Source organism: Podarcis filfolensis (genome assembly GCF_964270895.1).
Source record: "Podarcis filfolensis genome assembly, chromosome: 17".
Classification (NCBI taxonomy): Eukaryota; Metazoa; Chordata; class Lepidosauria; order Squamata; family Lacertidae; genus Podarcis; species Podarcis filfolensis.
In genome coordinates this window covers 37,657,752-37,669,852 of record NC_139621.1, presented here as the reverse complement: position 1 = coordinate 37,669,852, position 12,101 = coordinate 37,657,752, and the positions used below count along the sequence as shown (strand labels likewise).

The 12,101-nt window shown below is 47.9% G+C and overlaps 1 protein-coding gene across 3 annotated transcripts; it reads right to left on the bottom strand.

The window, feature by feature from the left end:
• Nucleotides 1-1,149: 1,149 nt before the first annotated feature.
• On the bottom strand, nucleotides 1,150-11,736 carry COPS7A (COP9 signalosome subunit 7A). 3 transcript variants are annotated; one of them, XM_083593986.1, is made up of 8 exons: nucleotides 11,609-11,736; nucleotides 9,990-10,200; nucleotides 7,824-7,899; nucleotides 6,457-6,545; nucleotides 6,160-6,362; nucleotides 3,722-3,827; nucleotides 2,402-2,553; nucleotides 1,150-1,777 (listed from the first exon to the last, which is right to left on the bottom strand). In XM_083593986.1, the coding sequence occupies exons 2-8, from the start codon at nucleotides 10,149-10,151 to the stop codon at nucleotides 1,738-1,740; spliced, it is 828 nt and encodes a 275-aa protein (XP_083450112.1). In that variant the 5' UTR covers nucleotides 10,152-10,200; nucleotides 11,609-11,736; the 3' UTR covers nucleotides 1,150-1,737. The 3 variants fall into 3 exon arrangements, with proteins under 3 accessions (XP_083450112.1, XP_083450113.1, XP_083450114.1); XM_083593987.1 differs by having other exon boundaries at nucleotides 11,400-11,652; XM_083593988.1 differs by lacking the exon at nucleotides 11,609-11,736 and adding an exon at nucleotides 10,804-10,945.
• Between the last annotated feature and the right edge of the window lie 365 nt (nucleotides 11,737-12,101).

Below are 12,101 nucleotides of genomic sequence, written 5' to 3'. Positions count from 1 at the left end.
GCTTTTCATGCCTGGCGTTTTATAGTATGATCCAGCTATTAGTAATTTTATTGCTATGGGTTTCTATTTTGTTTTGTCAGGTGTTATTTTAAATATCTGCACCAAAGTTTCTTTCTGGTCACTGATTGTAACAAAGAGATTGACTGATTGAAAAGCCCTAAATTTCCCCTGCTTCACAACTGCAATACAGATGTTCAAGGGTTGCTTGCTGCGGCTAAAAAAAAAAGTATACCAAGGGCGGGGGGCCTGTGGTCTAAACCCCTGAGCCTCTTGGGCTTGCCGATTGGAAGGTCGGCAGTTCGAACCCCCGCAATGGGGTGAGCTCCTGTCACTCTGTCCCAGCTCCTGCCAACCTAGCAGTTTGAAAGCACGCCAGTGCAAGTAGATAAATAGGTACCACTGCGGCAGGAAGGTAAATGGCATTTCCATGTGCTGTGCTCTGGTTTCTGTCATGGTGTTCCGTTGCGCCAGAAGTGGTTTCGTCATGCTGGCCTCATGACCCAGAAAGCTGTCTGTGGACAGACACCGACTCCCTTGGCCTGAAAGCGAGATGAGCACCACAACCCCATAGTCGCCTTTGACTGGACTTAATCATCCAGAGGCCCTTTACTTTTTACCTTTACCTGTACCAGGGATAAGGGATAACTTGATCATTTTTTCATATATTAGAAGGTGCAGTGTGGTCTCTCCAAGAATGCTGCAGATTTTTGCTGCCTATGCTACTTCTGACACAGGCAGGCAAAAATGTTCCTTTTAAACCAGGCCTTTGGTTGATAAAATTTACATCCTATGCCCTTTGTGTTTTTTTGTGGTGGTGGTAGGGCTACTGGGTTGTTGTTTTCATTTTTATTACGTATTTTGTGGTTTTATATCTTGATTTTATTCTGTGAACCGCCCTGAGACCCCTGGGTATAGGGCGGTATATAAGTCCAATAAATAATAATAATAATCCCACTAGTTGGTCACCAATGCAATGAAGTGCAAAGGGCAAGGCTTCTCTCTCTTTCATTTCAAGCAGGGCATGAATTAATTCTATCCCATGCCAAAGGGAATTCTTAGCTCCACACACATCACCTCCCATCCTGTTTCCCCCAAAAGAGAAGGGTCTCCAGTGCGGTAATGAAATGAAACCAAAGTGAAGACAGCTCCTGTAGATATGTCCATAGATTTATTTCTTTAAATCGCTTTATATATTTATACTATTTTTTTCCAAAACAATCCATCCGACACACTCACACACGCCCCCCTCCCCACCCCTGATCCCAGGAAAGCAAATGATTGAGATGTTGAGCTGCGTCCCGGAGCAAATGTCCCAGGATCTGCTCGCAGAACTAAAGTGGCTAACAGCTGCCAGATTCATTTCCACCCAGGCTTCCACCCTATTCTGTTGGGTGCAAAGATAACTGAAACAGAGGTCACTTTATGGCTCTTTAAAATGCACCCCACACGAGCATGGGGACGGGGAGAGACAGAGAAGAGGCGAAGCAAAAGAAGAAGTCGTCGCAGGCAGAAAATAAGTGGGAAGGATTATGAGAGAGCAGCGGAAGGCGAGAATGGATGGGGGAAGGCGAGAAAGTATCAGGGGAGGAGCAAAATGGAAAGAACAAACTACATGCAAGGGGGGAGAGAGAGAGAGAGACTGGGAAAGGGGGAAGGGATTGCACAGAAAGACATCCAGGTTGGAGAAGAAAGCATCACACGTGGGACATCTGCCGTCCTCCCCAGCCAAAGGTCCTGCTAGTTCGACTTGGACCAGATCTTTGCACTGCCTCGGAGCCTGCAGAGAAGGAAAAGGTGTTGGAATGAGCTCCAGCAGGAATTTCACCTAAATGAGGGATTTTATAGAAACTACATGGTTAATACCATATTTTTCGCCCTATAGGACGCACTTTTCCCCCTCCAAAAATGAAGGGGAAATGTGTGTGCGTCCTATGGGGCGAATGCAGGCTTTCGCTGAAGCCTGGAGCGCGAGAGGGGTCGGTGCGCACCGACTCCTCTTGCTCTCCAGGCTTCAGGAAGCTATCCGCAAGCCGTGGGAGAGCTGCGCGAAGTCACTTTTGGAGAGCTGCCTGCACCCCGAAGCCTGGGGGCACGCTGAGCTCAGCGCCCCCCAAGGCTTTGGGCTTCGCGCAGCTCTCCCACGGGTTGTGGAGAGCTGCCTGTTCTGGGGGCTGGGGTTGGGGGAAGCTGGGGGGGAAATAATTTTTTTTTCTTTTCTTTCCCCCCAAAAAACTAGGAGCGCCCTATGAGCCGGTGCACTCTATGGGCCAAAAAATACGGTAATCACCAAGCCCCAAGGTAAGGGAGTTGAACTGTAGGCAAAACACAAGGGGTGTCTCTCTGCTTTTCCAGCCCATGTGCAGAGAGAAGATGGCCAGCCTTGAACAGGATTCCACCTCACCCTTTGCCTTTGGAAGCCTTTTTGCTGGCCTGGCGCTGGTTGGTACCCGGAGCCGGCTCCCGGAGTTCAGAGAGATGCTGCTCAGGATCCTGGGATGTCGCTGCGGCGGCTGCTGCTGTCGTCACTTTAATTGTCTTCTTCAGATTTGCTACCTGCTGGGGCAAGAGGGCAGGGGGAGTGCGGGGGGAAGAGAAACAAGGAGAACAAAATTAAAGTGCCCAAATTAAAGCAAACAAACAACAGCATAGTTCATTACCCTGGAGGCAAAAAAATCCCATGTATGCACCAAGAATACAGGAAAGTTCTATCCTGGCAGCACAAGAAGGTAGCTAGGCAATGCCTTACCAGACTTAACTGAGGGACGTTATCTTCTCTCAACATCCCATCCAAGGTGTCCGATTTCTGATTTAGGAGGGATCTGTCTCTGCAAATGTTTCTACAGAGTTCTCTGGTGTCCTGCACAGTTTGCTGTAGGGACTTTCCATTTAAACTGAGGCTGCATATTTGTGCGTCATCTGATGTCATAATGATGTCAGATACTGATGATTAGGTTGTCAAAGTTGGCCCACAGGAGTGGGAATGATAAGGATATGGCCTGCCAAGCCGAGAAAGTCCCCCATCCCTGCTCTACATACACTTTATGGCAGGTGAACTAATGCCAATGTACTGGAAGAAGCAAAGATCACCAGGGTCGAAATGATGATTCTTCAACATCAACTTCATGGGACTAGTCATGTTGTGCGGGTGCCTGATTATCGTCCTCCAAAGCAACTACTCTATTCCCAACTTAAAGATGGAAAGTGTAATGCTGGTGGTCAACAAAAGAGGCTCAAAGACTCCCTCAAGGCAAGTCTAAAAAAATGTAGTATAAACACCGACAACTGGGAAACACTGGCCTGCAAGCACTCCAGTTGGAGAACAGCCTTTACCAAAGGTGTCATGGACTTTGAAGACACTCAGACTCAGAACGTAAGGGAGAAACACACTAAGAGGAAGGCACACTTGGCAAAACCCTCACCATGATCAACTCCTGCCTGGAAACCTATGTCCCCACTGTGGAAGGATCCGTGGATCCAGAATTGGCCTCCACAGTCATTTATGGACTCACTTTTGAAACCATGTTTATGGAAGACAATCTTACTCGGCTACAAGTGATTGCCAAAGAAGAAGAAGACAGAATTGCACCTCTGAGTTTAATTCATTTGGGGGAGAGTGTACCGTAGCCGCTCAGTGTTCCAGGACTATAAATGCAGCATAAAACCCTATGCTTCACCATGTTAGATACCACAGAGAAGCTCTACCTCAGTCCTGCTCGCTCACCTCGCTCTCAATCTGCTGCTTGAGACCCAGCTGCTGCTCTTTGTGCTGGTTAGCCCGGCTCACTTGTTCTTCGATGCTCGAAAGGACGACCTCACAGCCCTGGCACCTGTAAGAGGCAGGCAAAAGGTGAACAAGGCAGGACAGAGGCCTACAAAGCAGCCAGCAGGTGAACACCTGATGAGAGAAGCACAAAGGCTTAGAGAAGAAGGAGGAACACAGGCATCAAAATACAATTCTGTAGAAGCAAAGAAGTGAGAAAGATGGCAGAAGAACATGGGATTTATCATGCAGGGCTGCAATACATACATAAAAATGCCACCATATGCTTTTTAAAGGTTTCGCCAAGTAACATTTTTTATGGCCAAAAAATAAACATTGTAAAAAAATAAAATAAAAATGCCACGATTAGGTTTTGCCACGGCTAGGGCCAGGGTTATTTATGCCACAATCCCACTGAAAAAGCTCAGGGTGCAACCACCGAAATTCAGCTTCTGAAGCACCTCAGCTTTTAATTTAAAATAAACCACAAGCACACATACAAAGTTGTTAGCCCTTACTGCTATAGTGTAAGCTTTTACTGTGCAACCTTCCAGAGAACAAAAGGTTAACAAGATACAAATCCCACAATTAAAACGGAAATGTAAGCAATAAACATAGAATTCAAATATGCCAATGGGCTTGTCCAATATTGAAATATCCCTGCAGCAGCTCACTGCCAAGTCTGAAATAGTTTTTGCTCAGGTTCTAGAGGCTGCCAAGGTACAGAAGGAAGCCCTAGGGGTCACATAAACCTCTGAAACTTGGCTTTCCTGAAATGAAATTGAACTGTAAGAGGGCTACAACAGCACAAAGAAATTTGCTCAAGTAAAGAACATAGTATGTAAAGTGGAAGGCCTTCCAACTCAGAAGCTCCACAAATACAAATTCACGGTGCAAATGTGACCCAATGGTTCTTATCTTCCATTGATTGTGGCAGCTTGTATGGTGCAGAAGGGAAAGCAAAATGCCACGAAAGCTCATCTGAGGTTGATGAAAACAATAGCAGCCAAGTAAGAGGTTCTATTACACTCATATTTTCAGTACCAGCTGGGGAAAAAAAGATTTTAAAATAATCATCAATAGGTGTTTTGGTTAAAGCCCAATCTCAGAAGTTTTAATATCAGCTTGTGGAGGAGCTGAGGATCTGAGGAGCCAAAGTAGGGTGCAAGGTACTGGAGTTTTCGCTCTATAAGACGCACCAGACCACAAGATGCACCTAGTTTTTGGAGAAGGAAAACAAGGAAAAAAATATTCTGAATCTCAGAAGCCAGAACAGCAAGAGGGATCGCTGCACAGTGAAAGCAGCAATCCCTCTTGCTGCTCTGGCTTCTGGGATAGCTGTGCAGCCTGCATTCGCTCCATGAGATGCACACACATTTCCCCTTACTTTTTAGGAGGGAAAAAGTGAGTCTTATAGAGCAAAAAGTACGGTACCTGATGACCCATACCATAACACAGTTTTGATAAGTGGCTATCCGGGGTGTTTTTCTGATTCTTCAGCATGGCATTAAGTACATGGGCTATAGTTAAGGGGAGCCCATCCCTGCCCCAATCTAAGCTGCTGGAATACAGCATCAGCAAAAGGTAAGCCTGGGTCCCTGGTATCTGAGGGCTGGCTCTTCTTCCACCTGCTAACAAGCAGTGCCAACAAGCTTTTGTTTTTTGTTTTGCAGCCTGGGAATCGTCCTAGCTTTCCGTGGTGTTTTTTTTTGGTCATACATATTTCTGATCCTTGAAGTAAAGAGAACATACTGCTTTAAATGCATTGTTGGAGCTTTTTGTGGGGAACTAACAAAGGGAGAATGGGACACGGGTGGTGCTGTGGGTTAAACCACAGAGCCTAGGACTTGCTGATCAGAAGGTCGGTGGTTCGAATCCCCACGACGGGGTGAGCTCTCGTTGCTCAGTCCCTGCTCCTGCCAACCTAGCAGTTCGAAAGCACGTAAAGTGCAAGTAGATAAATAGGTACCGCTCTGGCGGGAAGGTAAACGGCGTTTCTGTGTGCTGCTCTGGTTCGCCAGAAGCAGCTTAGTCATGCTGGCCACATGACCCGGAAGCTGTACGCCGGCTCCCTCGGCCAATAAATCGAGATGAGAGTGCCGCAACCCCAGAGTCGGCCACAACTAAACCTAATGGTCAGGGGTCCTTTTTAACAAAGGGAGATGTTCAAGAATTACAAAGTTTGGTGTATGAAGCCACTTAGCCATTCTCACATCCTAACACAAAATGGTTAGCAAAAGAAACACATGTTGGACACTGTGGAGCACCCAAGGAGGAAGAAAGAGTTGCTATTGTTAGATTCCGCCCTGCAATCAGGATTACGTCTAGTTCTTTCTGTCAGAAGAACTCAGTTACAGCATGCCCCACTGGCCCGTGCAAGTTCACAGAGTCTTCCTTACCATTCCTGAAGGGTGCGAGTGATGGCGCTGAGCTCCTCCCTGCGGATGTCCCTCCCAATGCTGTAATCGACCTCTAATCGCTGGTTGCGTTGGTCCAGGCTCCCCCGCAGTACATCTGCGTACACGGCCTCAATCACCAAGTCCTCCAGCTGACGCACATTCTTCAGCTGGAGCTGCTCCAGCAGCACTGCGTACGGAATGCACTGTGGGCGGTGGTGGGGATACAAGCTGGCGTGAGGCGCAATCCCCCCAAATAACGAGGAGGACAGGCAATAGAACAAGAGGCACATAGATTACCTTGAGCTTGGAAGCCAACGTGACAACAGACAGATGGCGCAATTTGTTCTTCTGAGCCTCTGTTAACGGAGGCAGATTCCCAGCTTCGGCTGCTCTCGGGAGACAAGAAAGAATAGCTATTATCACAGCAGGTTCAATTCCCTCAAATCTTCGTTGCCAGCTTTGGATTAGGTTCCACCGTCTCTTTCCATGCTCCATCTTTTTTCCAAATTTCTCTTCTATTATTTTGGGGTCAGTCTCAGAGGCCCTGCTCTCAAACTGCTAAGGTGGGTTCTCCCCTTCAACAAGGGACAAACATTTACATAAGCAGAACACATACATACACAGTGATTTCTCCCCAACCATCCAGTAATCCTACACACACACACACACACACACACACACACACACACACTTACTTTTTGGGATATAGACCCTGAAAGCAACAAATCCAGAGCAGGCCAGCAAGTCTAAATAAATGCAGCTTCTGCGTTTCAGAACATCTACCCACCCCATTCAAATAATGTTTGATGTTATCGCTACCAGTAAAGGTGAAGGACCCTTGGACGGTGAAGTCCAGTCAAATGGGACTATGGGGTGCAGCACTCATCTCGCTTTCAGACCGAGGGAGCTGGCGTTCGTCCACAGGCAGCTTTCTGGATCATATGGCCAGCATGACTAAACTGCTTCTGGCACAACGGAACACCGTGACGGAAGCCAGAGTGCACAGAAACGCCGTTTACCTTCCCACCACAGCGGTACCTATTTATCTACTTGCACTGGTGTGCTTTCAAACTGCTAGGATGGCAGGAGATGTGACAGAGCAACAGGAGCTCACTTCATCACAGGGATTCAAACCGCTGACCTTCTGACCGGCAAGCCCAAGAGGCTCAGGCGTTTAGACCACAGTGTCACCCGCATCTCACCACCCCATTCAAACAATATTTGCTGTTATCGCTACCACTCCAGTGCCTGCCCAAGAACTGAGAGCCATTCTGCTTATATGCAGCATAAGCCCACCGTACTTGGCCAGAGGCAGTAGAAAAAGGAGTTGCAACAAAGAAGGGGAGGATACAAAAATAGAGAAGACAGAGCAGATTAGCGAGATCACAAGCTATTGGACAACCTCCACAATACTTCAATATCCAATGGCCCCATTTTGTATCCTGATCTCCTTTCTAATCTATAGAAATGTCACCCACATCCTTCTGCAATTCTTGATCCTAGGCAGGATTGGTCCGAAGCTGGTGCACCCTGATTTAGGATAAAGGTTTTTATTTTATTTCTCCAGATCCCTTAAGTGCATTGGCTCTGCTCTTGGTTTTCTATACCTTCCCTCACAACCACATTTGACAATACCTGTTTCCCAAGAACAAGAGAAAACATACCTAAGTAATCTGAGTATGTCCCATACGCAAAGACTGTGAGCAGGCGGAATACAGCGGAGAACTCACTGTCAGCTAGCTGAAGGGAAGTGGGAAGGGGGGGGGGGAGAGACACCAGTAGAAACATATGAGAAATGACAAACATTCTATTTGCTTACAACATCCTTTCCAATCTGTCTCAAAGGGAGCACAAGTTTAATTGCTGAATTTTGCCCTTGCTCTTTTATTACACAGGATTCTTGCCCACAAAGGTTGTGAGCAGTGAATATTGCGGGCCTGTTTCACGAACTTCCACCCCAGCTAGAGAGCAACTTAGGCCATGTTCTCAGGAATATGGTAAACCTCTGTATGGGCTGTACCACTCTAGACAAAGGTGGGGGCTCACAAGATGTAGCGTCCCTCCATATAATAATTTTACAGTCCCTGTATGCAGAGAACTAGATGCTAGGAAGAAGAGTTCTAGCATGGTCTTCTCTTAGAAATGCCAGTTTTCTGTCATTTACTGACATATGTCTCCACTGCGGCCCAGAATAATCCATTCAAAGGTCTACCACCTCAATGAGAACCATGTCAGCGTGTTTGTTGCACACACTCCTCACAAATTTCCTCATCTTAAAGATAAAGGGACCCCTGACCATTAGGTCCAGTCGTGACTGACTCTGGGGTTGCGGCGCTCACCTCGCTTTATTGGCCGAGGGAGCCGGCGTACAGCTTCCGGGTCATGTGGCCAGAATGACTAAGCCGCTTCTGGCGAACCAGAGCAGTGCACGGAAACGCTGTTTACCTTCCCGCCGGAGCGGTACCTATTTATCTACTTGCACTTTGATGTGCTTTCGAACTGCTAGGTTGGCAGGAGCAGGGACCGAGCAACGGGAGCTCACCCCGTCATGGGGATTCGAACCGCCGACCTTCTGATCGGCAAGTCCTAGGCTGTGTGGTTTAACCCACAGCGCCACCCGTGTTCCTCATCTTGGCTGGCTGTATTTTAGAGGTGCTCAAATTGCAACTCTTTGTAGCTGAGAAAATGCAATCCCTGCTCAGCCAGAAAGCTTACTGGATGACTGTCACTCAGCCTAGCCTACTACACAGGAAAATGGGATAAATTTATAATCTAGCCAGATTTTCAAGAAGGTTGAGAGGGTGAAGAGCAGAATACCTATTTTTCCTCCCTGCCACTACAGCAAGCTTTTCTTACTATGTATTAGGATTCTGTGCTGCTGTCATTGAAAAGTATTTAAAGGAACACTGTATGACAGCTTAGGAAAATGGTCTACTGGCTATGGCTTCCATATTGACTTCTCTGGCAAATGACCCCTAAATATCAGTTATGGACCTTCTAAGCACTGCAGAGGATGCACCATGTAGAGCACTAGCTAGTCCTCACCATAATTCTTGCAAACTAATAGCATGCTAAGGAAGACACACTAGCCCTTCTTTAACGCCACCCATCGTGAGGGAAAATCAGCAGCCCTACAGGGAAGCTTGTGTGCCATTACTGATGACCTCATTCCAGAATCCCAGGTGGCTTTCAGGAACCCCAGGGCTCCACAAATGCTGTATGAAAAGCACCTACACATAGCATGTTTTCTTCCATCATTATGGGGAAAGGCCCCTAATCCCCATTCATTACTACACGCCAGTTTGGAGCAGATAGTCAGCGAGAAACCTGCTGAAGCTGCTCATTTAAACCTAGCGCAGAAATAAAGTTGTCAGGTGGTGTGAAACACTGAAACCCTGCTTTGTAGGGGAAATGTGTGAGGTGTGTGTGTGTGTGTGTATTCATGGTGAATATATATTCTGAGCTGAGAGAGGCTGCCTTGCCTATCCTAAATAGAGGCATGAGGGTTTACATCAATTTGGGGGGAAGGGAGTGGATTCCTTCATCTACCTGCTTAGAAGAAGAAGAGTTTGGATTTGATATCCTGCTTTATCACTACCCGAAGGAGTCTCCAAGCGGCTAACAATCTCCTTTCCCTTCCTCCCCCACAACAAACACTCTGTGAGGTGAGTGGGGCTGAGAGACTTCAGAGAAGTGTGACTAGCCCAAGGTCACCCAGCAGCTGCATGTGGAGGAGCGGAGACGCAAACCTGGTTCCCCAGATTACGACCACTACACCACACACACTATAAGGTTCCCTAGGCCTCCATTTCCCACATCTCAGAGCTCACCTCGCGAACGTTGGGCATGTCCAGCAGCTCCCCAAAGACGTAAATGCCAGGGGCTTCGAGCACTTGATGAATGAGGCTGGCCAGGGCAGCTCCACGGGCAGATTTCGCCAGCAGCAGGAACTGCTCCTGGTTCTGCCCCGTCACCTTCACCTCAGCTGCCATGATGTCACCAAGTCAGCCTGCTTCAGGGCCAGACCGCAGCCTCCACAAGCTAAAGGAAGGAGCAAGTTGGACAGCTGAAGCTTTCCCTCCCATTCTTTCCCCGGAACAAAAAATCCACGTTAAACAGGTACAGCGGTACCTTGGTTTGCAGTCTGGTTTGCATACATTTTGGATTACAAACACGTCAAACCCAGAAGTGCGTGTCCCGGTTTGCAAACTTTTTTTGGATTACAACCCATTTTTGGGGGGGTTATGAACAAAATTTTTTGGGAGGCCCCATTGGCGAAAGTGTGCCATGGGTTACGATCTGTTTTGGTTTACAAACGGACCTCCGGAACGGATTATGGTTGTAAACCAAGGTACCGCTGTACATTTACACAGAATAGGAACACAGAATTGTACCAAGACTAGTGAAGTGAGGTGAGAGCATATATTCTCTGCTAGAAAATTATCCAGAGAATATTCTCCACAAACTGTAAATTCTAATGTAAGAACCAGTTTTACAACCCACCTTTAAAAAATCTAGTAAATGATAAGTCAAGCTCATATAAACAGAAGCTGGACGGTATAATTTTTTTGGTTAACTCCTTAACAATCCAGGTAGCCAAAGAAAGCTGCATTCCTGACCCGATCCCACCCATGTCCCACTTACTAGGGAGCAAGGCCTGCTGAATTCACTCGGGCTTACTTCTGAGTAGACACGGTTAGGGCTATGCTGCAGTCTACAAAGGCTGCCAACTCAGGGCTGTGTGTAAGGTAACAAAGAGCACACGGGCAGATCCCTTTGGGTATGCAGGGCCTGTTCCAGGGAAAGGAAAGGTAGGTGGTGATGGGGGAAGGAGAGAGAGTGGGGAATGGGGGGCGATGCAGGAGAGCACCAGCAGAATCAGCGCAAAGAACCTGAGGGATGGAACAGGTGGCAGAAAGGGAGGTCCACCGCCTGCTTTTCAGGCATAGCTGTCAACTTTTCCCTTTTCTTACTATTCGGAATAAGGGATTTTCCCTTAAAAAAATGGGAAACGTTGACAGCTATGTTTTCAGGTGAGCGGTCCAGGGCCAGTCCAATACATTTTGGTGCTTGAGGTGGACCCCAAAAATGGTGCTCCATTTCCCCAATAAGGAAAAAGGGGTGAGGGAAGACTACATTAATTATTATTATTACATTAAGGACAAGGTGGGGGTGGAGAAAAGAATGACATGGGGGTCTGCTGCCCCTGTGGATTCTGTCGCCTGAGGCGCTCGCCTCACCTTGCCTCGTGTGTGGGGCAGCCCAGAATAAATAAAGGTCAAGATCCGGATCTGCTGCCCCTGTGGATCTTGCTGCCTGAGATCCCCTCTCCTCTTGCTTCCTGGGTGGGCCGGCCCTAGCAGTGGGGGCCCCAGACCCACCTCCCTCTCTCTCGTCTCCTCCTCCACCCCAGGCAGAGGAGACAACCGCTTGCCAGGCCGCTCCCTACCTGAGGACTTTCCCTTCCCCGCTGCTGGGGAGACCCTCTCTGCCAAGAGACAGACCACTTCCGGGTTGGCGGCGTCACAGCTGCCCTCCAGGCCACGCCTCCTCGCGCCGCCGCCTCATTGGCCAGCTCTTCGCTTGGCCACGCCTCTCTTTTCCCTCCACGGCGGAGTCGCTTTCCGAGCGGCGAGGTCGCCTCTGTACAGGGGCTTCGGCCGTGCGTCTATGTTTGCTTTCGTTTGGGCGGGAAATCTCACGCTTGAAAAAGGGCCGTTTGCCTGAGGGAAAGTCCTGTTCAGCCAAGATCATATTAGTCTATTTTCTTCATAAAATGTAATACTTCGCTTGGTGGTTCAAAACGCACACACACAAAAAAAAACCCACCTCAAAAGCCGTTTGCGAAAAGCTAAAACAGTTAAAACCGCGAAAGTCATTCACAAGCCCGCGCTTGTAAAAATAAACGAAAGTTAAGATGGTAGATTACCTCAACTTTCTAA